Source organism: Nycticebus coucang, chromosome 15, assembly GCF_027406575.1.
Source record: "Nycticebus coucang isolate mNycCou1 chromosome 15, mNycCou1.pri, whole genome shotgun sequence".
Taxonomy (NCBI): domain Eukaryota; kingdom Metazoa; phylum Chordata; class Mammalia; order Primates; family Lorisidae; genus Nycticebus; species Nycticebus coucang.
Window position 1 is genome coordinate 16,294,844 of NC_069794.1, and position 27,607 is coordinate 16,322,450.

At 41.2% G+C, this 27,607-nt stretch overlaps 1 protein-coding gene across 4 annotated transcripts in view; it reads left to right on the top strand.

Annotated features, from left to right (window-relative positions):
- DZIP1 (DAZ interacting zinc finger protein 1) overlaps positions 1-27,607 on the top strand; it is a 56,745-nt gene that overhangs the window by 20,139 nt on the left and 8,999 nt on the right. For all 4 annotated transcript variants that reach the window (XM_053563563.1, XM_053563561.1, XM_053563562.1 and 1 more), the window contains 10 exons: positions 1,706-1,768; positions 7,232-7,372; positions 8,082-8,130; positions 9,615-9,671; positions 12,890-12,946; positions 17,734-17,793; positions 22,436-22,578; positions 25,216-25,375; positions 25,684-25,813; positions 26,418-26,471. In XM_053563563.1, the coding sequence (XP_053419538.1) occupies positions 1,706-1,768; positions 7,232-7,372; positions 8,082-8,130; positions 9,615-9,671; positions 12,890-12,946; positions 17,734-17,793; positions 22,436-22,578; positions 25,216-25,375; positions 25,684-25,813; positions 26,418-26,471 (914 nt within the window). The remainder of the gene's footprint in view (positions 1-1,705; positions 1,769-7,231; positions 7,373-8,081; positions 8,131-9,614; positions 9,672-12,889; positions 12,947-17,733; positions 17,794-22,435; positions 22,579-25,215; positions 25,376-25,683; positions 25,814-26,417; positions 26,472-27,607) is intronic.

Here is a 27,607-nt window from a genome sequence, read left to right on the forward strand (position 1 = left end):
TCTAGTGATTCTCTTGTCTCAGCCTCCCAAGTAATTGGGACTACAGGTGCCCACCACAACGACTGGTTACTTTTAGAGATGAGGTCTCACTCTTGCTCAGGTTGGTCTTGAACTCCTGAGCTCAGACAATCCACCCACCTTGGCCTCCCAGAGTGCTAGGACTTTTTTTTTTTTTTAAACCAGAAAGCAAACAGAGATTAAATTTTATTCAATTTATTTAAATGTGTATTTAACATTTAAAAAATAAGCCTGAGTCATTATTAAAAAGGCAAGCGGGTTTTAGAAACAGGGACTGCTGCTGTTTGCTTGCATGCTTGCGTCTTGCTGTTCCCTGCCAAGTCTCCCTTCACCATGGCAGCCAGGCTGACCATGTCCCTGTCCTGTCTAAAGTCCTTCTGTTGCTCCCTGCCACCATCTCCATATTTCACAAGGGAAGTACAGAATCCTTGGCCAGCACGTAGGACCGCCACCGTTCCTTCCTCGTGCTGGAGCAGGGCAGCTGGGTGTTCTGTCTTCGCCTCTGCTCCACCGCTCTCTCGCCTGTCATGCATCTCCCAGCATTCGGGACCTGTCTCTCACTCAGTCTCCAGTATTGAGCCAGGAAAGTGCTTCTTTTAGAGACTTCTCCTGAACTGTAGCATTTTTCAAGTGATCTACGTGGCATCTGACCCCATCCACATGGGAATTTTCTAACCCTGTGTCCACTTGCCTCCTGCACAGAGGAGGGCCTGTTTTTTAATCTGGTCTCCAGCCTGCTGGTGGCCACCCAGCTGAGTGCCTGGTACATAGGGGAAGAGCAAGAGCTGTGTCCTGAACTGAAAACTGTCGATGGTTGCTCCCAGCAGGCTGGAGACCATAGCTTGTCTCTCATGAATTGAAAGGACATGGTTATGAAATCCTGAGGTCCCACCTACAGTTATTCTGTTTCCTTCCTGTGAGCTGTGTTGTCAGTTCGGAACCCATGGTCTGAGAAAGCTTGGTGTTGCCTTTTGGTCCCTGAGGTTAGCAAATTAGCACCTATTTTTGTAAATAACATTTTATTAGAACTCAGTCGTACTCACTCATTTGCATCTTTTTGTGTGTTTTTAATTTATTTGGTGGGGGGAGGGGGGCAGGCTCTTGCTCTGTCGGCTAGGCTGGAGTGCCACAGTGCAGTCACAGCTCACTGTAACCTGGAATTCCTGGGCTCAGGCTAGCCTCCTGCCTTAGCCTCCCAAGTAACTGGGACTATGGGGGCATGCCACCACTCTTAGCTAATTTTTAAAATGTTCTACAGAGATGAGGTTTCATTTTGGGCTGGCTTTGAGTTTCTGGTCTCAACCAGTCCTCCTTCCTGGGTCTCCCAGAGTGCTGAGATTATAGGCGTGAGTCGCCATAGCCAGCCTGTACTTTATGTATGCCTGTTCTCTCACTACCAGTAATTGAGACTGAGTTACTTGCCCCCAGAGCCTAAAATACGGTATTTACTATTAGCTTTTTAATAGAATATCTTTGGTGACCCCTACCTTACAATATAAGATTAAAACCAGGTACAACTGCATGTAAACATTTTCTACCAGATAAAATACTAAAAAATGCCAACTTATATTTCACCAGATATTTAGATTTCATAGGTACTCACTGAAAAGCAGCCTTCCATTTGGGGTAGGTTTTATTGTGACAATTGTGCATAGATTACTTTTATTTATTTTATTTTATTTTGCAGGAAAGCAAGTGGACAGCACGAGTTCAAGCTCTTCAACAGGAACACAAGAAAGAAAAAGATCGGGTAAATTAAAAATCCAATGGCCTATCAGTGAATCTTTTTTCTTTTTTTTGAGATACAGTCTCACTGTCTTGCCCTAGGCTAGAGTACTATGGCATCATAGCTCACAACAACCTCAAACTCTTGGGCTCAAGTGACCTCCTTTTTTTTTTTTTTATTAAATCATAGCTGTGTACATTAATGCAATCATGGGGTATGATATGCTGGTTTTATATATAATTTGAAATATTTTCATCAAACTAGTTAACATAGCCTTCACGACATTTTCTTAGTTATTGTGTTAAGGCATTTATATTCTACATTTAGTAAGTTTCACATGTACCCTTGTAAGATGCACTGTAGGTGTGGTCTCACCAATTACCCTCCCCTCCCTTTCCCTATATTCTTGGGCTATAATTGGGTTATAGCTTTCATATGAAAGCTATACATTAGTTTCATAGTAGGGCTGGGTACATTGGATACTTTTTCTTCCATTCTTGAGACACTTTACTAAGAGGAATATGTTCCAGCTTTGTCCATGTAAATATGAAAGAGGTAAAGTCTCCATCTTTCTTTAAGGCTGCATAATATTCAATGGTATACATATACCACAATTTATTAATCCGTTTATGGGTTGATGGGCACTTGGGCTTTTTCTGTGACTTAGCAATTATGAATTGGGCGACAGTAAACATTCTGGTACAAATATCTTTGTTATAATGTGATTTTTGGTCTTCTGGATATATACCTAGTAGAGGAATTGTAGGATCAAATGGCAGGTCTATTTTTAGATATCTAAGTGTTCTCCAAACATCTTTCCAAAAGGAACATATTAGTTTGCATTCCCACCAGCAGTGTAGAAGTGTTCCCTTTTCTCCACATCCACGCCATCGCTGGTTTGGGGATTTTGTGATGTGGGCTAATCTTACTGGAGTTAGATGATATCTCAAAGTAGTTTTGATTTGCATTTCTCTGATGATTAAGGATGATGAGCATTTTTTCATATGTCTGTAGGCCATGTGGCTGTCTACTTCAGAGAAGTTTCTCTTCAAGTCTCTTGCCCACCCTGAGATGGGATCACTTGTTTTCTTGCTAATACGTTTGAGTTCTCTGTGGATTCTGGTTGTTAAACCTTTGTCGGAGACATAACCTGCAAATACCTTCTCTCATTCTGAGGGCTGTCAGCTTGCTTTATCAAGTGACCCTCTTGCCTCAGCCTCCCAAGTAGCTGGGACCATAGGCATGTTCCACAATGCCTACCTAGTTATTTTCTATTTTTTTTTTTTTTTTAGTAGAGATGAGGTCTTGCTTAGGCTGGTGTCAAGCTCCTGAGCTCAAGCAATCCACGTGCCTTAGCCTCCCAGAGTGCTAAGATCACAGACATGAACCACCATGCCCTGCCCAGAAGGTCATTTTTCAAAAGAACATTTTCTTCCCATTAAGGGTAGTATTTGTCTACTTAAGATCTCTGGAGAAATGTGCTACAAAAGGTATAGTTAACCAAGGGATTGAGACCCTTGGCTCCCAGAGGCCACCCTGCTCCTTAGCAGCTTGACTATTCAATCCTTCAGACCAGCCAGCTCCAAGGGTGCCTCTCCTGCTTCCATTCTCCCCTCAGAATAGGACAGGCCCACATAAGATAATCTTCCTTTTCATTAACTCAAAGTCAGCAGGGTTGAGACCTTAATTTCATCTGCAAAGTACCTTCACCTTTGCCGTATTCTGCTGGTGAGAAGCACATCCCAGGTCCTGCCTGACCCCGGGGACTGCGTCACACAGGGCAGGTGCAATCTGGAGGGCCATCTCAGAACTCTTCCCTCTGTACCTTCCTCTGGCTCCTGTTTTCTGGTCACCTGCTGTCACTCTAAGTAGGCAGTCCCTTCCCTGGCCTGTTCTCATCACTTCACTTGTTTATTGTCTGTCTCTGCAACCATATTGTCAGCCCTTTGAGTACAAGGCTCTGGTTAGCTCTCCATTGTTCCTGGCGTCTATGAATGTGCCGAAAATGTGGTTGACCCTTAGTAAGTACTTGCTGAATCAACGTGGAGGGTGGCTAGACGTCCAACAAGAGGATTATCCAGCCTTGTTTTATAGACAGAGAAATGCTGATTGTGAGTTCAGAGGAGCAGGGTTGGAAGGGTTGTGGGTCAGAGCACCACCTGCTAGAGGATACCGTCTAGGCTCCTATTATGGACCAGGCAGCTACTGCTGGTGGCAATGACTGCCACCAGCTAGGACACTGATATTCACTTCCTGGCATGTTTTTATCGACACTGGCAAAGATAAAGGATCCCAGGATCCGTAGATGGTACTTTCTCTGAACCATAGGTGGCTCCATTGTGCAAACAGTGTTCTCTGTTGTCTGTCAGTGTTATGTGGAAGTAAAAGTGGCCCGTTATGACGGTCCCTGTCCTGGTGTGCTGAAACTGGCCTATGTCAGCTAGTGAATGTGCATATTTCTTCTTAATCAGAATTATGATTTGTTTTGTTTTTCTGAGAGCTGGTTAACCAGCATTCAGAAATAAATTAGTATTTGTAGTTACCATGTACATAATCTTTCTAAGATTTCTGTGAGGTAGCCACCGTCACCATAATCCTCCACAGGTGAGGATTACGAAGATGCTGCCTTGCCCAAGGTCACTGGCATTTGAATTCAGGCCCTCTCTACTCGAGGGCCTACCACACTGGCTGGCTGGCCTGTCAGGCTGTGGACCCTGAGCTGGCACAGTGGAGAGAAGAGGCAGGGACAGCTTTGAGAGGTTGCTTTTCTATAAAGACAAAGGATCTTTCCTTCCAGATGCTCTGAAGTAGTGGCTCCCCACCAGGCATGCCCTTCAGAATCACCTGGGACTTTTCCGAAGTACACATGCCCAGCTCTACTCTCTAAGATTCTGATTCAGTAGACATAATCTGAGAAATGTGGGTTTTGGAAAAAACAAACCAGAAACTACCTTAGCTATTCTGTTTTGTATTCATGGTTGGAATCACTGCTCTTAGATCATTGAGGTTCCTACTCTTGTTCCTCAGCTCAACTTTATAGCAGTGGTATTATCTTTAGAGCCCACTGTGCCAGGCACCTGTGGGAATGTCAGCGGTCTTCTGGCCGGAGTGGAATGGTAGTTGCAGCTTTTATACCTCGTCACTAGTTGCGATGGAGAGAAAGGCTGCTGGTGGTCGCAGGAGGAAGGGGAGGCCTTCCCTGGTTCCCACACCGGACCTGTGGGAGTTTCTGTGCCACCGCCAGGCTTCGCTGCTCCCTCATCTGTGGGTTTGGCTTGTTTAGAAGCTGCTTACGTCTCCCTTCCTTTCTCTTAAACCCTAACAGAGGGGTGAATTCAATCAGGTTTAGTAATCTCGGCCTGAGACCTAACTATTAATTATTCCACATGATTGGTGCCTACCGTTCCCACAATGCACATATTGTATTTCTCTGTTTAGGGGAAGTTGCATTCGCCAAATTTTTATTGCTTTACCTAGATTCTTGGCAGTCTTTTTTTTTTTTCTTCTTTTTAAATAACATTGGTAGGAGTTCAAAGGGAGTCAGAGATAAGTGATGGCATGCCCTTTTGACCCAACAGAAGACACTTAAGAGCTTGGGAGGTTGTGGAATGGTCACATAAAGGGAGGAGTGGAGGACGGGTGATGTGCTGCTCTGGCAGAGGAAAAAGTGTCCGACTTGAAATGGTAGATCAGAAAAAATGGGCTCGTGGGCTGCAAACCCACTGGCATCATTTTTGGCCGTCATTTGGTTAGGCTCTTTCCTCCCAGGGAACTCTTCTTCTGCACTTTTTTTTAACTCCTATGTCAAAGTGATATTATACCCTAGTTTTTTCTACATCCCCCTTTGTTGGGGCCTGGTACAACTCTCCATGTTGTCAATCAGATCCAGGACCTTACCCCCTACTCAGAGCCCTGGACATACTGGCTTTCCTTCTGTTTTCTGGCTTAGCTTTTCCCAGGCTGCTTCCAGGGTTCTGTAAAGATGTAGTGAAAGTTGTTCACGGTGTCTTCCATGGGGAAGATTCTTAGTACCCCCTGAGACATAGAGGGTTCTTTTTAGGCTTAACCTGGAAGATCTTTCTACCTTGACTCCACCCAGTGTTCATCCCCTCGTCAGAGCAAGGGCATTTCAGAGGCTGGGCTGTTGGCTGAGAGGGCTGATTTTGGAGCCGAATGTGAACATTCAGTTTCGGGCTCTGCCCCATCCAGGTGTCTGGATCTGGGCCGCTTTGCCTCTCTACAAACTCGGGTTTCCGAGTCTGTATCCACAACATTGTGTTGTTGATTGAACAAGATGAAGAGCTTATGCAGCATGTAGCACATAGTGGGCATCTATTTAAAAAGAGCAGGCAAATGAGGAAACGCTGGTCTAGGAGCTCTTACGTGCTCATCTCAGACACAGACACTTCCACCCCTTTATCTGATCTGCACACTATGCATCCACTCCCAGGCCTTAGATTTGGAATGTCCTTTGCCATAATAACCAAGCTCATTTATTTTTTATTTATTTAAAAGAAATTTTTTTTGAGACAGGGTCATTGCCTAGGCTTGAGTGCAGTGGCATGATCACAGTTCACCACGGCCTGGAACTCCTGGGCTCAGACAATCTTCCCACCTCTGGAGTAATTGGGACAATGGGCATGTGCCACCATGCCCAGATAATTTTTAAAATTTTTTGTAGAGTCTTGCTGTGTTGCCCAGGCTGGTCTTGAACTCTTGGCCTCAAATAGTCTTTCCCACTTCAGTCTCCCAAAGGGATCATGGGTGTGAGCCACTGCATCCAGCCCTAAGCTTTTTCTTTTTTTAGCAACTTTTTGAAATTGCTTTAACTGCGTTTTCCTAAATTATTGAAAACACTCTTCTTGAACTCTTTTTGTCCAATATATGTTCCTCTTAATATTATGTCTTAAAGATGAGTCTTTCTGTGCCCTGGGCCCTCTCCGTCTTTGCATCTTGTCTTCTTTCCCTCCTTTCTCCTCTCCTCTCTCCTCTGTCTCTTGGTTCCCTGCCACCCCCCTTCTTTTGCTCAGTGTATATTTATTGAGAACCTGCTAAGGGCCAAGGATTATGCCAGTTGCTGGGAACCTAAAAATAATTAAGATGTGCTCTCTGGCCGTGGTACATGTGGATGTGGGGACGCAGGACTGCATGGAAACTATGGCATGGAGGGATGGGCATAGCTCTGGAGAGGCGGAGCTATTCATCTTCCCCTATTGCTCGCTGTGTGTTATTCTATGTAACTGCTCACCTTGGCTCAGTGGCTCACATTACCAGTGTGGTCTGTCTTGGGTCATGAGTGCCCTGGGCACCTAGGTGAAGCTCCAACAGAACAGCCAGGGCCTCCATTGAAGATCCTATTTGACAACTTGATGTTTGTGGGTAGCGTAAGGCCAGCAAAGAAGACAGGGCACCTACGTGACTTCTACAGCATTAAAGAGATTTGACATGTAGCTTGCTGACATGTGCCTTTCTTAATTTTTTCCCCAGCTCCTGTCACATATAGAGAAACTTCGAACCTCAATGATAGATGATCTAAATGCAAGTAATGTTTTCTACAAGAAGAGGATTGAAGAGCTAGGGCAGAGACTCCAGGAGCAGAATGAGCTCATCATAACTCAGAGACAGCAGGTATGTGTGGCGCTAGCCTGACACCGTGCAACACAGTTTATCTAAGAACATGCTTGTTTGGGTCAGAGCATTTGTAAGTGGCATAAAGTAAAGAAGATAGACTATTTTCCCCTTGTGATTGCTTGTAAAAGTAAATGCAATAAAATAAAACTGCTTAAAGGTATTTTAAAATCCTATAGAGAAGATTTATTCAGTTACAATTCAAAATTAATTTGATTTAAGAGTAGATAAGGATGTCTTTTGGTAATTATTTTAAGGAGCAGTCAAGTCCCAATGCTACTTTTTCTTTTTGGAGACAAGGGTCTCACTCAGTTGCTCTGGGATTGAACTCCATGGCATCATAGTTCACAGCAACCTCACACTCTTTGGTTCAAGTAATCCTCCTGCCTCAGCCTCTGGAGTAGTTGGGACTACAGGTGCCAAACACAACGCCCAAGTATTGTTTAGAGACAAGGCCTTGCTTTTGTTCAGGCTGATCTCGAACTCCTGAGCTCAAGCAATCCACCCCTGCTGGGATTATAGGCATAAGCCACAACACCTGGCCCCCCAATGCTACTTTTATAACACTTTTGCCTCTGCTTTTAAATCCATGGGCCCTGGGTCTTTAGATGATTTAACGAAAAGGTTAATATACTTACATTATCAGTCCATTATCCAGTGTGTTCCTGTTTTCAAACATGTATCAGTAGAAGACTATTCTTCTTTGCAGATTAAAGAGTTTACCAGCAAACCGTTAAATGGCACCAGTGAACCCAAAGGTGAGTGAATGGGATCACATTCACCTCAGGTGAGGTAACCCCCCTAAGTGTGCTGGGCATCAGAACGTGGGCCCTGCTGGTTTATGAGTGCTAAGATGGCATTCCTCTTGTTATTTTAATTTGAGAGATCTGCTTACCACTATCCAGAGAGTTGAAGAATTATAAAACTCTAAGCTCTCATTTAACGGGATTTCATTGTTTTTATCAGAATATTATTATGCACGTAACACCTCCCTAGTAACCATTCATTTGCCTCTTAATTTATAGACAGAGTTATGATTAAAAGCACTGGATCTGGAGACAGACTGCATTCATCTCTGGTCTCTGGTCCTCTGTAGCTTTGTGAATCCCTGCCTGAGTTTCCTCAGGTCTATAGTGGGAATATTAATAGTGTCTTAGTCCCATTTTGTGTTGCTACAGTAGATACCACAGACTGGGTAATTTACAAAGAACTGAAGTCTCTGAAGACTGGCAAGTCCAAGAGCATGGTGCCTGTGCCTGGCCAGGGTCACCCTACAGTGGAAGGCATCATGCGGTGAGCTAGCATGCAAGACAGAGAGAGGAAATCCATCCCAAACTGATCCTTTTTAATCAGCTCCGGCAATAACTAACCCACTCCCACCACTGTTGCCTTGTGAACACTATTAAAATGGCAATTCAGTTTCAACTTGAGTTTTGGAGGGGACATTCAAACTATAGCAAATGGTGACTATAACATAGGTTTGTGGTGAGGATTAGGTGAGATGATGTGAAGCAGGCCTGTTAAACTCTGGTTAGTGACAGCTATCATTAGTGCTATGAAACTCCTAGGGACTGCAGTCCTGTGAAGGCTTTTGCTGCATTATTCTCACTTGTGGTGGTTTGGAGGTTAAAGGTTTGTTCCCAGCATAGTGGGGATATATGCACCACCAACTAACTGCAGCAATGGTAGCCGGCCAATTCTCTATGTCATTCAAGAGCCAGACCAGGAGGGAGCCTGAGAGCTGCAGGTGCAGGGTCTCAGTGAAGCCCAGAAGCTGCCTTCCGCCTCCTCCGCCTCCCAGAGCTACCAATCTTGGTTCCTGCACGTTTCAGGTCATTAAGGAATCTTCATCTAGTTGAGGGGTGTCAGCTCGGTGTGGGAGCTGGCTTTCTTGTCTTTTGTTCAGAGAGATCATTGTGGAATAAAGGGGTATGATGCCTTCCACTGTGGGGTGACCCTTACCAGACCCTTAATTTCTCTTTGAATAGCAAGAGCCTAGGTAGTGAAGGACACCTGTATATAATTACTCAGATATCATAAGTGTTTGAAAGCAATTTTAGAAAAAAAATTTGCTTTAAACAGGCTTATGTTAATACTTATTTATTCTATTGGGTGAGATGGTATATATTGGTACATTTTATTTATTAATTTTTCTGGGGGATAAAAATTAGGGTAAGGGCTGTCAAAATTTAATCTGTACCTTGTGATTTTTCGTTACTACTTCATTTTTTTGTCATTTCAGGGAAGGCTTTAGCCTGGCAAACTTTTGACTCTAAGCCAACTGCCCCAGCTATACCAAGTAAGTTTCTATAATAGGCTCAGGGTTCTAAAGGTATCTTTTAAGTACTAAACCAAAAGAGAACTTCTACTTATTTGTTATTTTTAGAGACTTTTCTTTGAAAACCAGCATGTTTAGTAATTGCATAATGATTTATTTTTGATTTGTGGCTTTGACCTAATTCTAAAACCCAAGACTGCAAATACCCTCGTGATTTTGGGGCGCTTTTGATTAGCCATAGCTATTATGTCACAATTTGTCATATAAAGGGATAACTAAAAACTCCTCGGCATTGCTCCAGTTTATACTTGTAGATTTCCTGGATTGACACACTGTGTGACTGTGTCACTGCCTGCTGTGGCCGCTGCATTTTGGCAATGCTGAGACTCTTGCCACTGCAAGCTTTAAACAGGTGTTCTGTCTGCCATCACTTGCAGTCAGCTCAGCCTTCTGGTCTGGCTCCCAGAGCTGTCAAGATCCGGCAGTAAACTAAAAAGACCTAATCTTTACAGTTTAGAAACCAACAGATGTTTTTCTTTTGTAGATAATAGTTAGATAGTTGAAATAGTATTAGTTCCATTCAGGAAAGATCTGTGGGCGGAGGGAGTAAGGGAGCTGGCGATGGTGGGGATGGGATCTGTGCTGGAGGAGCCTGGACTGAGGCTGGCACTGAGTGAGGACACCACACACATGGGCTGGGAATCACGAAGGGACTGCACATAGTGACTGGAGGACATTAATAAGCATGTTTTGGAATTTGGCACAATTGATTAGAAAACACCATTGTTTTAACTGCTCAGTCTTCTCAGATGTTTCTTGGAGCTCCTTTTTTTTTTTTTTTTCCTCACTTAGAGACCAGTCTCACTCTGTCACACAGGCTATAGTTATAGCTGACTGCAACCTCCAATTCCTGTCCTCAAGTGATCATCCCACCTTGATCTCCCAAAGTGCCAGGATTACAGGTGTGAGCCATCACACCTGGCCTCTGGAAGCTTCTTGATGTTGCACCTTGAAACTGAAGAGGTTGGGAGGTGATGGGGAGTTTAAGGCCAAGAGTAAAGCTAAGGGGAGAGGAGAAGCTGGACTCATGTATCTTATGAAGTTTTAAAAAAGAAGAAAAAATCACATTTCAGAGAAGGAAGGAGAGGTCCAGAGATTATTTAAACAAAAAAAATCTTCATCAGCCAACTAAACTCAAATATACCAGCAAGAAAAAAATACCAAAACTATAATTAGGGCAGTTTTCTATAAATGGCGTGCTCAGGGCCCCTGGGATATGCAGAATGGTCTGTTGGGATAAGAGAAAGGAGTTATTAAGAAGTTCTTTTTCTATATTAAAATCAAATATTTTTCGTGTTTTAAAATATACATATTATTTATATCATAGTATATGTAGAATTTAAATAAACATCATGTGCCTATTGGAGGTAACTTTTACTGACTAGAGCATATGGTCTAAAAATTGGATACCACTGGGTCTAGAAAATTCGGGTTGGGGGCGGGGCTCATAAACAGTGGTCCCTTCACAAGAGGGGCCTCTGTGCTTTGCGATGAACAGGCAAGAAAGCCTGGCTGGCTGTACCCATTTCTTCTCCTGCCATGGAAAAGGATCTAAAAGGCACAGCCATGGCCCTGGTGACAGCAGGGAAATTTCCCTTAAGAGAAAGCACGCACACTGTGAAGTTTAAGGTCAGAAAATCCAAATCATAAAGTGAAAGGCAGAGATAGGTGATAAACCAGCCCCTGTCCCCAGCAAAATGAAAGGTCTGTAATGTGAGGCAGACGTGGTCAAACCTGTTGACCCATCAATCCATTTACTGTTGGTGACTTAGACACTAGTCATTCCAGCCTTGATTTACTACCCTTCCTTCATAAGGGAATGAATTCTATAGTTTAGGAAGAAGACCTGGTTGTGATCAGTTTTAACAAGATCAGAGATTTTAATTCCACCAGTCATAATAATATCTCTAACAGAAACAGTTTATTCTGGATTTTCTTTTCTCCTACAAAGGGCTGGATAGTGACTATTTTAGGCTTCACAGATTAGACAGACTGTTTTGCAGCTACTCAACTTTGCTGTTGTCGTAAGTGCAAAATCATCCATAGACAAAACTACAATGAATGAGCCTGGCTGTGTTCCAAGAAAAACAGGCAGTGAGCTGTGTCTTTCCCAGGGCCTGTTGTTTGCCAAACCTTGATCTCTAGATTATACAAGTTGCAAATGGGTTTGAAAGCCATATTTCCAGAAGTTGTTAGCAATTTACCAACAGTTAGGAGCTCAACATTTTAACCAGCATTGTAATAACAAAAAAAAAAAAAAAAAAAAGTATGCCTACTGAAGTAGCTGAGGTTTGTGGCCAGTATTTTTAGAGATAGGATTAAACAGAGGGCCATTCATTAAGAATGGCCAAATATTGGAAGGGGGGAGGTGGAGTCTAATTTTCTGGAGAAATTTAAAATAGAGAGTATTTCATCTTACTTAATTCAGGTAAGCCCCTCTTTGAAGGCTGTAGCTGAATTAATGTCTTCACCTGGTGTCTTCCAGCTCAGTGATTGGAGTATACTTCAAAATTGGTTTATCATGCATGAGTGTTCATTGCAGCATTATTTACGTTAGTGGAAAAATGGAAACAACCTAAATGTCCATCAGCTAATGAACAGATAAATAAAAAGTGGTCTGTTCGTACAATGAAAGGAATGTTATTTGGCCATGAAAATACATGCTGCTATTGAAACATGCTACAATGTGGATGAACCTTGAGAACATGAGGCTAGTGAAGGGAGCCAGACACAGGGGCCCACATAGGGTCTGATACCATTTACTATACGAAACATCCAGAATAAGAAATTCATGGAGATAGAAAGTAGATTAATTGTTGCCAGGGGATGGGGAGAGGAGAGAAATGAAATGTGATTGGCTAAATGTGTACAGGTATTTCTGGGGTAGTGGTGATGAAAATGTTCTAAAATTCGAAAGCAATTATGATCGCACAGGTCTCTGCAAATATGCCAAAAATTACTGAATTGAAAATTTTTAAAGGGTAAGTTATATCTCAATAAAGCTATTATTAAAAGTTGGCTTAGGTTAGTTTTGGAATCTCTTTGTCCCTTGAAACATCTGTCCCTCATAGACCGTTACGTATCTTGACTAATTTAAGGAGTGTCCTATTGTCATCATGTTTAGATGTTTATGCTTTCATTATGGAACTGTGAGCTTTTTCTTCTTTGTGCTGTTTCAGTGAACGCTCCAGCCCCACAGACCTTGGAAGCTAAATCAAGTCTCACAATGGCACATGGTAAGTTTCAGCAATAGACTCAGCATTTTATGTTCAGTTCCCGCTCTGAGTTAGATAACTTATTAACCAAAAGCACTTCTGGGGTTAATTATGTAAAACAGGAAGCATTTTAGTGGATTGCAAAACAGTTATTAAAACTGCAGTCCTGGTGTAGACTATTTCTGTAAACTGAACATTTCTACCAAAAGTCATCAAGTATAAAATGTATATATTTCCAGATTCCTACAAATAGAAATTGTAACCTTCAGTAGTACTTTGATGATGATTTTTATGGAAAATAGCAGGTATTCGGTAAGAATGAGGGTGACCTGCTAATTGACCAGCCAACCAGCACCTGCCACAGGGCATATGTGGTTGTTTTTATAACTTTGAGTGTGGCAGCAAGTCACCTTCTTTAAACAAACAGTTTCAAAGATTGGTTGGGAAAATCTAGAAAAGACGTGATGAAAACCAAAGGGAAAAAGTAGGAACCACTGGATGAACTCACTGCCAGGATCCAGTTCTTAGACCAGATCAAAAGAGTGATAATTATTATTAGCATGGTGCAATAGACAGCGTGAATATGTGTAGATACTTCACTTTTATACAGGTGGACCTCTTGTGAGTTTTCATAGTATGTTCTTAAACATGTAGTTTTCCTATACTCTGCTGTATGTTACAAATGAATTAAGATGGGAGGAGGACCGTCTCCCTCCTGTTTCACAGTTGCTCTGGAATCTCTTAATGATCACTGCATTCTCATTTTGGCCTTTTAATAGGTTAGACTTAAATCCATGATCTAACTGGTCAGTTTAGTAGGATTCCTTGTCTTCTTAAATAGTGTGGTCTGGATATGATGGTCTTCGGTAATGATCCCAATCCTTTTCACTCATGATTGACCCTGAAGTATTTATTGCACCTTATCTTTTTTTCTAAGATCATTTGAAGTGGATCATTATCTTAAGTATGTGATCACATTACGTATTGTATAAATTTTCCACATATTGGATCTTCTTATTTACAAGTGTTTTTTAGGGCATGCAGTGTTTTTTTCCCCTCTTTGGACCAGTAACAGAGATAAAATGCACATTGGGCATAGACAAAGTTACTTTAATATTGAATATACAAGAAAATCATCTCTGCAATTATTCTCTATTCATATTATTTTATGTTGGGTCAAAATCTCTCTGTTGCCTTGTTTTGTAAGGTTGAATTTTATAAAGCATTGCCAGCCACTTTTTTTTTGTATTTCAAGTGTGTTCTAGTTTCTTTTACTTTTTCCCCCACTTTGTTGTTATTATGACATTATATGAAGTCTGTATTTTCTTTGTCAGACATTGTCATTGCTAAACAAAGGATACGCCGAGTAGGTACATTAAACTATTTGGGGTTAATTTGAGAGTCCTGGCCAATCTATCATTTATTTCTAAAACACATGTCCCATTCAGACCCTGCGCTGATTGGCCCAGGGCTGCATGAATCAGTCAGGCCCCTTCCTGGCGTCTGCTGGGATTGAAATGTTGGTTTTAAATGCCAGGCAAACCTGGCACAGGGCCCACTGCCCGTGGATGGAGATCAAAGCTGATTTGTGAGCATCTCTGCAGCAGGAGCTAAGAAGGGGCTAGGCCTGGACCTGCCCAAGGTCCTGGCCCAGCCAGGCCAGCTTCCCCGCTGTGGAAGGGAGGTCAGTCATAGGTTGCTTAACGTTCCTTAGGCTGGTTACCATCCATCCTTTGTTCCATCTCAAAGCTTGATGAAGCTGTTCACTGTGAGAGATGTGATTCCTCACTGTCTTAACATCAGATTTTCTGGAAACAGACTCTGAGGTAGAGGTTTGCTGTTGAGGTGCCTGTGAGGGAAGCAGCACTGGGTGACCCAGACACAGTTGCAGAGGACATTCACTGACCCAGCCTGAGAGCTGTCAAGCTGGGATGGACACTTGAGTTTGGCCTCCACTGAGGTAGGCAATAGGCCGTTGTCATCATCCCCATAATGGTCCATTTTGAGACGTGGGCTGCCCCAAGCAGAGGGTAGCTGCCCCCTTCAGCTGAGGGCAGCGGGTGGAAGGGATACCACTGCCAGCTGCCAGGAGCCAGCATTGCCAGCACTTCTGCCCTGAGGGGGCCTAGGTAAAAAAAGGGAGTTCTGATTACTCCTGCTTTCGACTTTGCTGCCTCAGTTGAGCAACACAGGCAGTGAGTTCTGAGGCTAAGGCCATCCATAGGATGAAACAAGGGTTCTGGAGAAAATAAACAATTGTGCTAGATTGCCATCCACTACTACAAGTTTTTCCTGGTAAAAGCTTCAAAGTCATTTTTACTAGTACTTTTAACTCTGGAGAACACTTTGCTCACAAGTTATGCCTAAATTAGGGTATTACAGTGCCCAGAAAATCGCATATACTTTGTTGTTAAACTAACCCACATGCTGGGTGCCTCGCATGATAACATCGTTCCTTTGAGTGGCCAGGCAAAACGACCATCTTTTAGCAGTGAGGATGCAAAATGACCACTTTCCAAAGCCTGTGGGCACCACTAGGTTCTACCTACACATAGAACTCTCCTTTAATTAGGTCTGTAATTGTATGGGCTTATATATGCCTGACTTTAGTTATGGAACTACCCTGTTTCCCCAAAAATAAGACATCCTCTGAAAATAAGACCTACTTACAAGAAAGATGAGACGTCCCCTGAAAATAAGACCTAGCGCATCTTTGGGAGCACACCTTAAAATAAGACACTGTCTTATTTTTGGGGAAACAGGGTAGAACAAGAGCCAAGAAAAACAGAAATTAATAATGGAAAAGTCCCCCTTAGCCTTTGAATTATGTCATAATTTGTTTTCAAAAGGCAGAGACATTTTTATTAGACTTTATAATTATTATAGTTTATTCTCAAAGCAAATATTTTACATCTCGAAATGTGGAAAGTTAATACAGCTCTTTGGTATAAAAAATAGTTTATTGTCCTACATGTGACAGGTACTATATTCTAGAGCTCTGGTGCTGTGGCTCTTATTAGAAAGAAAGCTGGCTTCCCCTTCTGAGCACCATTGGCCCCGACAGAGCTGAAGAGCTAGGGTGGGGCCCACTGAAAAGAAGTCTCAGTCTTAGACCCCGAAAGGAGACTGGGGCTGATCCTTGTCAGGTGACCCTGCTTATGTGCAATCACATGGGGAAATGTTCAGATGTGGCGTATATATCCTAGGTATATATCCTGGGAAAGTTTGGGAGAGTCTTTAGTGAACTCTTCTTCCTTAAGAAGACGTTAGCATACCACGTGTCATTACACCATTTCTCCAGTGGTGTCCCGCCCGTTCTTGCCCACCTTCCTTCACCACCTCCATGCCTCTGGGCAGTGGTGGGTAGTTACAAACCACCCCTGTGTGCCAAGGCCAAGGCTGGGTACAACAGAGCTATAGAAATGATCAGAGACAGAGTCTGTCTCCAAGGAATGTATAGTCTCTAAATGAGACCAAATGCTTATAGTTATGGTGCAAGGTGAGAACCATTAATAACAAAGAGTATCCAGGCAGGGGAGATGGCTGTGTTCTGGAAGTTGATCTGAAAGTAGTTTAAAATGCATTTCTCTCATATAGCCAGGGTTAGACATATTGACTAGCTTGCTGGCCAAGATATAAGAACCTATTTATACATACCTAAATCAGTCTGTTTATCTGTCTGTCTATTATCTATCTAAAATAGAATACTAAAAACGCCCTTTATAAATTAAAAATCCAGAACTTCAAAGCAGGAGGCATTAAATCTGAGGCATTTATAAGCCCTTAGATCCCTGTCTGGCCGCCCGGACCTGGTATTTGATTATTGCTGGACACTGTTGGCTGTTTTTACCTTGGCCTGTTACACACTTGGGGGTCTGTGGCAGAGTGAAATGACCTCACTTTTGGGGGTAAAGGCTGAGAGCTAGTGGGGAGATGCCCTATGTCAGTCTCCAAGCTGAAGGTGAGCAGGCCACGCACTGGTAAGCCAGCCTTGCTGGTTGTGTTTTATCCCATATCTAATGCCCAGGCTGAGGTTTAGTTTTTTTAATGCTCCCAGCAGGGTCCTGTGTGTATGCATGTGATATTTCCCTGGGAAAAGTCATCCAGAGACCTCGTCTCCCAGCAATTGTGGTTTGAGGAGAGATTGAAACAAGTCTTCCTTCATCTGCCCCACTGGGGGGCCAGGGCCTTCTCCAGCCCACAGCCTTGCCCGGGGCGGGGTGGTGGTGAGGGGGGGGCGGGGGGGCAGGGGAGGTGCTCTCCAAAGCAGACCAGGCTTCAAAGACAGCCTAGGAATGTGCAGGTGTGTGAGAATGGCTCCTTGTTGTCCTCACACATTGATCTTCTCCATCACTTGAAGACCCTGGGGTTAGCACTGGGGGCAGGCAGTAAGTGGGAACCCTAAGGCCTCAGGAATTTCTTATTTTCACAATTGAAATACTGGATTTGCATCAGTTTCCTACTTAGCCACTTGATCAAAATATTTTACAAGTGACAAAGATCTTTTGCATTTGTACCCTCGTGTCTTAAAAGACTAACTTTAACCATTCAGTTGATGGGTGAGCAACTTTAACTCAATAATTTAAAAATATAATATCCTTAGCATGGAGTTCATGGAAAAGGCATAGAAATAGCATGAAAAGTGACCAGCTTTAACTGATGACCTCAGTATTTTTTTCTACTGAATTTTTGATATTTAGGCATGACAAAAATACCATAGAATTATATCTTTGAAATGGTTTGAATGGAAAGTGATTTTACTTCACTGTTGTGCTGTTTATACTGTCCTTATTTTTTCTCATTAATAGAACAGGCATTCTCATCGCACATACTAGAGCCAATTGAAGAACTTTCAGAGGAAGAAAAAGGTAACAAAGGGTTTGATGGGGTTTTACCTGCATAGATTATATGCCAAAATCCAGGCCATGAAAATAAGAGCCCGTGGTTTTTATCATACTGTATCAAAATTAAGAAAAACATGTTAAGTTTGGATTTTATTTATTATTTCTTAGTCCCTTAATATTCTGTTATATTTTCCCCTGCTTTAATGTGTTCTTATGCAAACAGATGAAATAAATTGCCTGTGTCAGGGAACTTGAAACAATTTAAGTCTTTATTTCAACACAGATATTTTCTGAGCAGATGACAAGTTGACATACTTGTGTTGTGACCCCGATAGTAGGAAAATATTTGTGTCACAGTGGTGTCTCATACCCCAAATCTGAAATGAATGGTGAAGTGCTCATTTTCAGATTATTTTTGATAGCAAGAAGAGTATAATGTGTAAGCTCAGGATGTGGAATATTTATATGCTAAATAATAACTTTGTGGTAGAAATTGGGAACTGTTTGCAAGTTCAAGGAAGATAATTAAAATTAACTGCTTGCTCATTTGACAATTCTAAAAATTATTTTCCATCATTATTTTATTTTATTTTATTTATTTATTTATTTATTTTGAGACAGAGTCTCACTTGGTCGCCCTTAGTGGAGTGTCATGGCATCATAGGTCACAGCAACCTCAAACTCTGGGGCTCAATTGATCATCTTGCCTCCGCCTCCCAAGTAGCTGGGACTGCAGGCACCTGTCACATGCCCGGCTATTTTTAGAGATGGGGGTCTCACTTTTGCTCAGACTGGTCTCAAACTCCTGAGCTCAGATGATCCACCTTCCCTGGCCTTACAGGGTGCTGGGACTACATACATGAGCCACTGCTCCCAGCCCATCGATTAATTTTTAAAGTCAAATAGTGTCTTTAAGAATTTAATAATAAACCCCCCCAAAAAAGAATCCCTGTTGGTTTCCCAGAAACAGAATGAAAAAATCTTACCCTTTTTGAGTTCTGAAAAATGGCACATCATTTTACTTACAAGTAACATGCTTCCTCTCTCTTACATACGTATCATTTATTAATGTCCAAGACTTAAAATGTCTCTTATCCTTTGAAGAATCTGTGAAATGTCTCAGGAGGAGCATAAGAAGGGTCACTTAATCTTGCCTTCAAGCCTGATAGTTCACACTCATTTAAAAAAGAAGTCAATGGGGCAGCACCTGTGGCTCAAAGGCGTAGGGCGCCGGCCCCATATGCCGGAGGTGGTGGGTTCAAACCTAGCCCTGGCCAAAAACTGCAAAAAAAAAAAAAGTCAATGAGGGTTCCAAGAGAAACTGTGATTTGTACATTGTGACCGAGAGTGGTCTTTTGACTTCCAGTCTCCAGCTCCACACACTGCGTCACTCTGCCTGTGCTTTTCGAGTTCTTCACCAAATTTGAGACAGGAATTTGGGATCATTGACAGCAAAATCACCATTGCTTTTTGCCACGTTTGGGAGACTGAAAGAGACAGTAATCCTTGCCACCTTCTCTGTGTTCACACCCAGCTCTGGTGGGAGATTAGAGAAGGCTGAGAACTATGGACAATGCCCTGGGGGCTGGGTGTACCACCGCTCCAGAAACCAATGACTGCATCCTCCTGGCACCTCCCTGGAGGCCACATGCTGGCAGCAAATTAATTGCCATCAATAAATTCCTCAGCTTGTGCTAACATTTTGCAGATAAATGCCTGTGAAGTTAAACTTGGCAGTGGTTTGCAAAAACACCGTGGCTGTTACTAAGAAGTAACTTGCACGCACGTGTGTATTTTGTGTGCTTGCTTTTGACAGCTGTGCAGAGGCATTCTGGATCCTGCTGTTTTATAGAAGATGAAAATGTGAGGGCTAGAATGGATCTTTCAGGCCCTTTTATTTTTCAAAAACTTGAAACACATGTATTAGGAGCCTGCTCCAGTTGCTGAGCTTAATTAGTGACGGGGCTGGAATGAAAGTCCAGGTGGTCTGCTTTCTCTAACTCAATGCAGAGAACAAGCAGAGACAGGGAAGCCAGTGAGGCAGCCTTTCAGGGGGCCCTGGTACCTCTCTGTTTTGTTATCCTCATGTGAAAAATGAGGTTTATTACCAGGTGATGGATAAAGTCCCTCCCAACTCCTGTTACTTTTTAATTTGCTTTGCACTACACTTATTTGCTTACCCTAAATGGTATGTCATATGTGTGCTGTAAGTGACCACAGGTGCGGGCCCTTGTGCATGAGCCTGGCCATCTGCTTGGTTATGTTTTCAGATTTTTATTTGAAGGAAATGCTAACCTCTACAAAGGTTTTTCTTACTAGTCTTGGTGAGTGATATGTGCTTTAATGAAACTCTTGAGCTGTGATTTGGTTTTCAAGTGATTAATTCCACCTGTACATAAAAACTTTATTTTTCTCTGTCTCCTCGACATTTTTTCTCTTGCTTTTGTTAGCCAGCCCTACCCTTGTTAAGAGCCTTTACCAAGGGTGTTTTCATTATTCATAAATGGTTTCCTAAAGAAAGCACCAAGGTAGATGTAGAAATGAATTCGAGGACAGGAGGAAATGTTTACTCTGCCATCATTTGGAGGAACTCAGTCATCAGAACGAACTTGTCATTGGGGTTGAGGGTGGCCATGGACATATCAGCAAATGAATTCAACAACTGATAGCAAAGGCTTTATGATTCCACTTCTAAACTGTAGTCAAGCCATTCTACACATTGCTTGACCCTGTGTTCCAGAGTAAACAGGGCTTAGAGCCTCTGTTTAGGCCATGCTTCTTTATTATTTGAGATACCAGCCAAACAACTCTCTCTGCATAATCAGGGCAGTGTGTGTGTCATGGAAGCACCAGGACTTCCAGGCTCTCTCTTGGTGCTTCTTTATATTTTTTGCCCTGGACAGTTGCAGACGTGATGGCCACCAGAAGCCAAAGCCAGTGACACGGTGGCTTACAGCTAAGATTTTGATGGATTGTCATTTTCTAGGACAGAAGTGCTTTTTTTTAGTGGTTTCAGAATATTTGCAAATGTAGGTGGTTAAACAGCAACATGAATGCTGAGAATATAAAATTTAAGATTACTTCTGACTTTTAATCGTATATGATTATATGTAATTTTGTAATTTCTGTTTAGCAAAATCTAATAGCAAAATACAGAAAAGTATCCTTTCTCTTTCTTTTCCTTCCCCTTTTTTTTGAAACAGGGTCTTTCTTTCTTGTCCAAGCTGGAATACAGTGGCATAATCTTAGCTCCCTTTAACCTTGAACTTGTAGGTTCAAGTAATCCTTCTGCCTCAGCCTCCCAAGTAGCAAGGACTATAGGCATATCTGCCATTCTGTGCTTATTTTTTTAATTTTTTTGTAGAGATGGGGTCTTGCCATGTTGCCCAAGCTGGTTTCTAAATTCCTGGCCTTAAGGGACCTGCCCACCTTGGCCTCCCAATGTTGTTGGGATTATGGGCATGAGCCACTGTGCCCACCCTAGAAAAGTATCTTTATGTTGATTTTTTTGCTTTCTATTTGATATACAAATAGTAATTTGACTAATTTTGCTTTCAGTAAAACCATTTATTAATTTTATTAATAGAAATATTTTTTGCTACGGGTTTAGAAAATATCTTAAATAAAAAGGCATTTTGTTCAAGATCTTCTGTAAGTCTAAGTGCTACAAGCTCTAAAAATCCCATCTATGGAGGTGGTCGACCAGTAGAAGGGAGAGCTCGGCTGGCCTATAGCCCCCACTCCTAGGGAATGGCATCCAGTGTTTCCTTTGCTGGGCAAAATGCCTCCCCTGGAGACTGGACTGTCCAAAATGGTAGTTCAGTTGTCATATTTCCTCTAGTTCTGACTTTGTTCATTCACTAAGGCTCTGAACTGCCAAGCATGGGTCTTCTAAATCAAGTCTTTACTTACCTTGGACATAAAGGCTCAGATTTTCAAAGCTCATTTCATCACTCCCCTTCTCCAAACTCCCTTGAACTTGACACTTTGCCAGTGGGGAATAAAAGAGGAATAAGTGTGGAAAAGGGAGAATGTGGCCTATTGTTTTTGGTTCCTTTGGGGTATTTTTGTTGTTGTTTTTTTGGGGGGTTTTGGTTCCTTTGTTTTTGATTACAGGTTGTTTTAAACAAATATACTTTTCTTACGACTTTTTGTTAACCTCATTTTGGTCAATATGTTGAGATATTTTGAAGTTTTATATGTTCTTAGGTTCTACTAAACTTATTACTTTAAAACGTTTAGTTATTTAAAATTCATTAGGCTTTTTCTTTATAAGATGATACACATAAATTGTAACTGAGCTTACAGATGAATTCTTCAGGAAATAGTCAACTAATTCTAGTGATAAAACATTAAATTTTGAAAATTTTTTCATTATATTCTATAGACACATATGTTTCTTATATTATTTATCTAGTTAAAATTCAGTTAGGTGACCAAGAGTCTATAAAGACACTGAAGTTTTGAAGCAGACTTAACATTGTTTTAAAACCTACATTGCTTACGCATTATATATTGTGCTGAATGACAAAAATATCCGAAAACTTAAAAGCATTACAAATGCTTACTTGCTGCTTAAAAGTTGTGCTTTGCCATTTTCTGCTTAAGAGATTTAATGTACTTGTTTAATTCTTTTTTAATACTTTTTTAAAAAATCTTATTTTAGGAAGGGAAAATGAACAGAAATTAAGTAACAACAAAGTGAATTTAAGGAAAGCTTTGAAGAGTAACCCCACCCTCACTAAGGAAATAAGAACAATCTTGGAACAGACCTTGGTGGAGAAACTAGAAACCTTGGGGATTAATGCGGTATGTTCATTCATTTTTGGAACACTTGCTAGTTTTCTAATATTTTGTTTTCTAAATAAGAAATGATCTGAGAAAAGAAGAAGGCACATCACTTCTGTGCTCATTTGGAGACCAAAGGGTAATGCAATCTACTTAATTTTATCAGACACTTAGACCACATTCACTGTGTTCCTGGAACGTATCTAAAACCTTAATAAACATTAACTTGTTTAAATGCAGAAACAAATCTCTGCAATAAGTGACATTATTATCTTGACATTTTACAGAAAGGTTAATAACTTGATTAAAGTCACAGGACTAAGAATGAACGAGCCAGGATTGTAGCTCAGCAGTCACAGCGCTGCTTACTGTGACCCAAATCCCCAAATCATTGCCTGTTACACAGGCAAAGCTTTCCTTCAGTACTTCATAAATACGTGCATTTATGGGTGAATGAATGGGTGAATGAATTATATTTCATGTTGTTGCCAAATTGAGTAATTTTGGTATATTATATTACATATAACCTTTTTGCTTTTTACATTTTTTATTGACATGTGTAAAATGCCCAAACTTAAACTGAACAACTTGATGAGTTTATATACTTGACTGTATGTGTGTCTGGATATGCATGTGTACATGTATGTATGTGAATACTGCGCGTGTGAACACATGCATACGTGGGCATATGTGCATGCATGGGCGCGAGCATGTGTACGTGAGGACGAGTATATATCCATATGTATGTATAGGCAGATACCTGTATATACATGTGTACACACAGGTCACTATGAAAGTTTTGAGACAGACTATATTATCGTTCATTATTTCACTTCCAAGAAACACAGTTTCTGATTCAGCTGTTCTGATTCAAGAAGTTTCAACTTGCTTGGCTTATTGGTATTGGTGGAAGGGTTTCATGTGTTCCCATTGGCACGGATTCTATGTTTCCTTATTTTTCTGTATCTCAAAAGTTTCATAATGACCCGTGTGTATGCATGTGTGTGTGTGTGTGTATGTGGATGTGCATGTATGTTTGCACACGGATGTGCATCTAAGTATACACTAAGTATGCGTGCATGTGTGTGGATGGATTTTTGTGTGTTCAAGTTTGTATACTTACATGTGTGTATATGGATTTGTATGTACATGGATGTGTGTGTGTGTGTGTGAGATGAGTCTGTAACCAGCACCCAGATGATGAGACAGAACATTTTCAACATTCTAGAAGACTCTCATCTTTTTCTAGTCAATGTCACTCTTTACTTTCCAACCAGAGGTGAAGCATATTCTGACTTAGTTTTGCTTGTTCTTTGACCTCTACAGGGTGTGGTATCCTGCAGCTTGCTTCTTTTGCTTCTGATTTTGTCTATACGATTCATACCTGTCATTTCATGGAGTAGTAGTTCTTTCTCTATTACGTTGTGGTATTCTATTGTAAATATGAATATCCTGCACTTTATCTCTTCTGCTTATGGACATGTGGGTTTCCCATTTGGGGCTCTTGTTAGCTATCAATGCTTGCCCATGTCTTTTGGTGGACATGAGCATTCCTTTTTCTTGGATATATATCTAGGAATGAAATTGCTAGGTCGAAAGGTAGGTGTATGCTTCATATAATAGGTATGGCCCAGTGGTTTCCCAAAGCATTGATACCATTCCCACTGTTCTACAGCATGAGAGATCAGTTGTTCCACATCTTTCATCAACTTTTAATCTCGTCAGCCTTTTTCATTTCCACATAGACTCTTTTTTTTTTTTTTTTTATTGTTGGGGATTCATTGAGAGTACAATAATCCACATAGGCTCTTTATAGGTAGGTTTTGACCACCCTTAGGAGCAGTAGAAATCAAAGACATTCACAAAATGTTCCTATGCAAATTATTTCTTGAAACTGTACTTTTTCGTGTCTGTTGTTTGCATATGGTTTAGGGGTTTTAATTTTAATTGGGACATTTCCTTTTATTCTAATTAGTGGTGGGGTATGTGTGAGACAGTGTTATTAAACAAACAGCCCTTAACTGGTTTTCTTCTGTCGAGGTTACCATCTAGTCCAGATGAATTTTCTCAAATGGTCTGCTTAATTATGTTACTTTCATAACTGAAAGTCTCTGATGACATTTTCTTCCCTGTGAAATAATTTTTCAGCTTCTTGAGTTGGCATTTAACCTCTCTTTCAGGTTTCATCTCCCAGTCTTTGTAGCAATAGCATAGAGGATATGCCTTGCCTATATCTGCCTCAGAGCCTACCATCCCTACCCTAATCCCAACCCATCCAGAGATTACTCCTTGTTTCTACTTATTTGACTCTACCCATTGCTCAGGGCACATCCCAGTCTCCCTGTCAGCCTTCTCTGGCTACTGGGGCCACTGATTGCCTTTCTCTAGCCTCTGTGAACCCATTTGGTCCTTATCACATGGCCTTGCATTGTTGATCACCAGTCATGATCAGTGATATATACATCTCATGTGCCCAGCTGCACTGTGGGGTCCTTTGGGGGCCAGTCCAGTGTGCTATATGTTGGTGCAGCCCCACCTTACATGCAGCTGGAGCCAAGTAGGGACAGATTGAAACACTAACACAGTGAATGCCGAAATATGCCCATGAATGAAAAACACCGCAGGATAGTTGATTAATTTAACATCTTACTTTTCTAGGATATACGTGGTATTCCAAGTGATCACTTGAATAAGGTGCTGAGAAATGTGGAGTTGGCCAGATATGAGCTAGAAAGACAAATACCTAACATTCAACAAATTCGAGAATTCCTTGAACATCAGGTCAGCTGTAAAATTGAGAAAACATTACTCTCTTCAGGTGAGCCTATTACCCACTTGCCATTTCACTGTTGCAAATGGGAGCTTACTTAATTTAACAACTTTTTTATGATTTGAAATGATTAACAAACTTTGGCACTTCACTTTACTGTTTGCACTATTAAGTGCTGATTCTTGGATTTTGTTTTTAGGTTAAAACAAATCCCTGGAGTAATATGGGCTACAAACCCTAGAGATGGCTTGTTTGTTTCCATGGCAGCCTAAACAATATTGTACTGTTTGCTTTCACTTTTTTAATTTACTGTTCATAAAGGCAATGGAGATTCACAAATGTCACTACTATTCCAGATAAGTTCAATGTTTCTCAAATGGATAACCTTTCAAATGGAGAAGTACCCAAAGGGATACAACTTCCTCCCAAAAGCAGACAGTTGATTAGACAAAGACCTGTTTTTACAGATAAGACATCTGTTCCAAAGTGAGTATTTTCAACCCTTAAATTTTTTTTTTAATGTTTGTCTTAGGCAGCCTAGGCTACCATAACAAAATACTGTAGACTGAGTGACTTTAACAATGGAAATTTATTTTCTCATAGTTCTGGAGCCTGGAAAATGGAGAGCAGGGTGCCAGCAAGGGTGGGTTTGGGGGAAGGCTCTCTTTCTGCCTTGCAGACAGCTGCCTTCTTGCTGTGTCACCACATGGTAAAGATAGAGTGAACTCTGGTCCCTCTTCCTTTTCTTACAAGGGCACTAATCCCATCAAGGGGGCTCCACCCTCATGATCTCATCTAAGCCTAATTAACACCCATTGGCCCCCTCCCAAGATATCATCACATTGGGGGGTCAGATCTTCAACATATGAATTTGGGGGAGACAGAAGGGTCCATAACAGTGTTTGGCCCAACAGAAAATCACACTTATAGTTCCTACCAGTTCCCTTGTTGAAGGGAGACTTGTTGCTCCTCTCCCTCTGCAGTGTATGTTCAAAGCAAAAATCATCAATTTTATAGACATTCATGTTAAATTGTATTATTATTCACTCACACAGTCGAGAAATACATCATTTTTTCTGTTGTTTTTTAGAATTAAGAAAAATTTCACAGAAGATCATTTTCCCAGAAAGTCTTCAATTATTACGTGAGTACTAGTCAGTTCCCCAAGGGTGGGGGTATTTTTTTAAACATTCTTTACGCTGAACATTCCTTTCATTGTGAAGCAATATGCTTATTGCGGTTGACCGAGCTGTAATTATTAATTGATCACAATTAATTTGTGATTCTTTTGTTATGTGCTTGTTTTACCATGTCCTTTGCGTTCCATGTCCTTGTTTCTTTATCAGCTGTTACTTAAGTCATTAGCCCTTGACCACATCGTTGCCTCCATTAACAAGAATGACCAGAGTGAGCTGAGTCACCCCCTCCCTAGCCCTGCCACCTGCCCCAAGGTCACATTCTCAGTAAGCATGTTAAAACCAAATGGCTTTTAAGAACCAGATTTCTTATCTGTAATATGGAATATTGCTGCCTTTCTTACAGGATAATTCTACAAATTAAATGAGACTATATGAAAAGGGCTTGGCTCAGTGCTTGGTACTTGTGGGTACTCAATAAATTGTAGGTATATTATTTGTCATTAATTCTGAGTAAGACTCATTTTCTTATAATTGAATTTTATCCTTACAATCCTCATTGCCTTATTCTGGAGATATTGATGCCATAAATATTTCTTCACTAAAGCATTATATAATAAAGACAACACATAATGGTTCATCCCTCAAAACTTCTCTTCATGTATATAATCTCGTGGAAAGGACTTTATTTCATGGGATGTAGTAAGACTGACTCACCATTTACATGACTGACACATTGTCCAGAATTTAGGTGTTCAATAAGCACTCTTGAAATGAACAAACATTTCTGTTTGTTCTGAACTTCTGTTTCAGAATTTAATTCATGGGCTAATACAAATGAAATTGCGTACATAAGGGTACTTTGTTAAGGTACAGTATAAAGGTAAGTTGTAAGTAAATATACTATTTTAAAAGATGGAGTAGTTTTATTGAGGAAAGTGATTTCTTCCACTGAGAAATGTTACTCTCAGGTATGTAAAACCAGAACTGTTAAGAGCACACACATTTGAGTTTAGAGGAGGAAGGTTGTAACTTCAATCTGTTTCGGTGCACTCCACACTCGGCAGTTCTTCAGCCTGTATCTAACTCCCAGGCCTCGCTGCCATCCTGGCTCACTGGGAATTCCCTGAGAAAGTTCTCATTA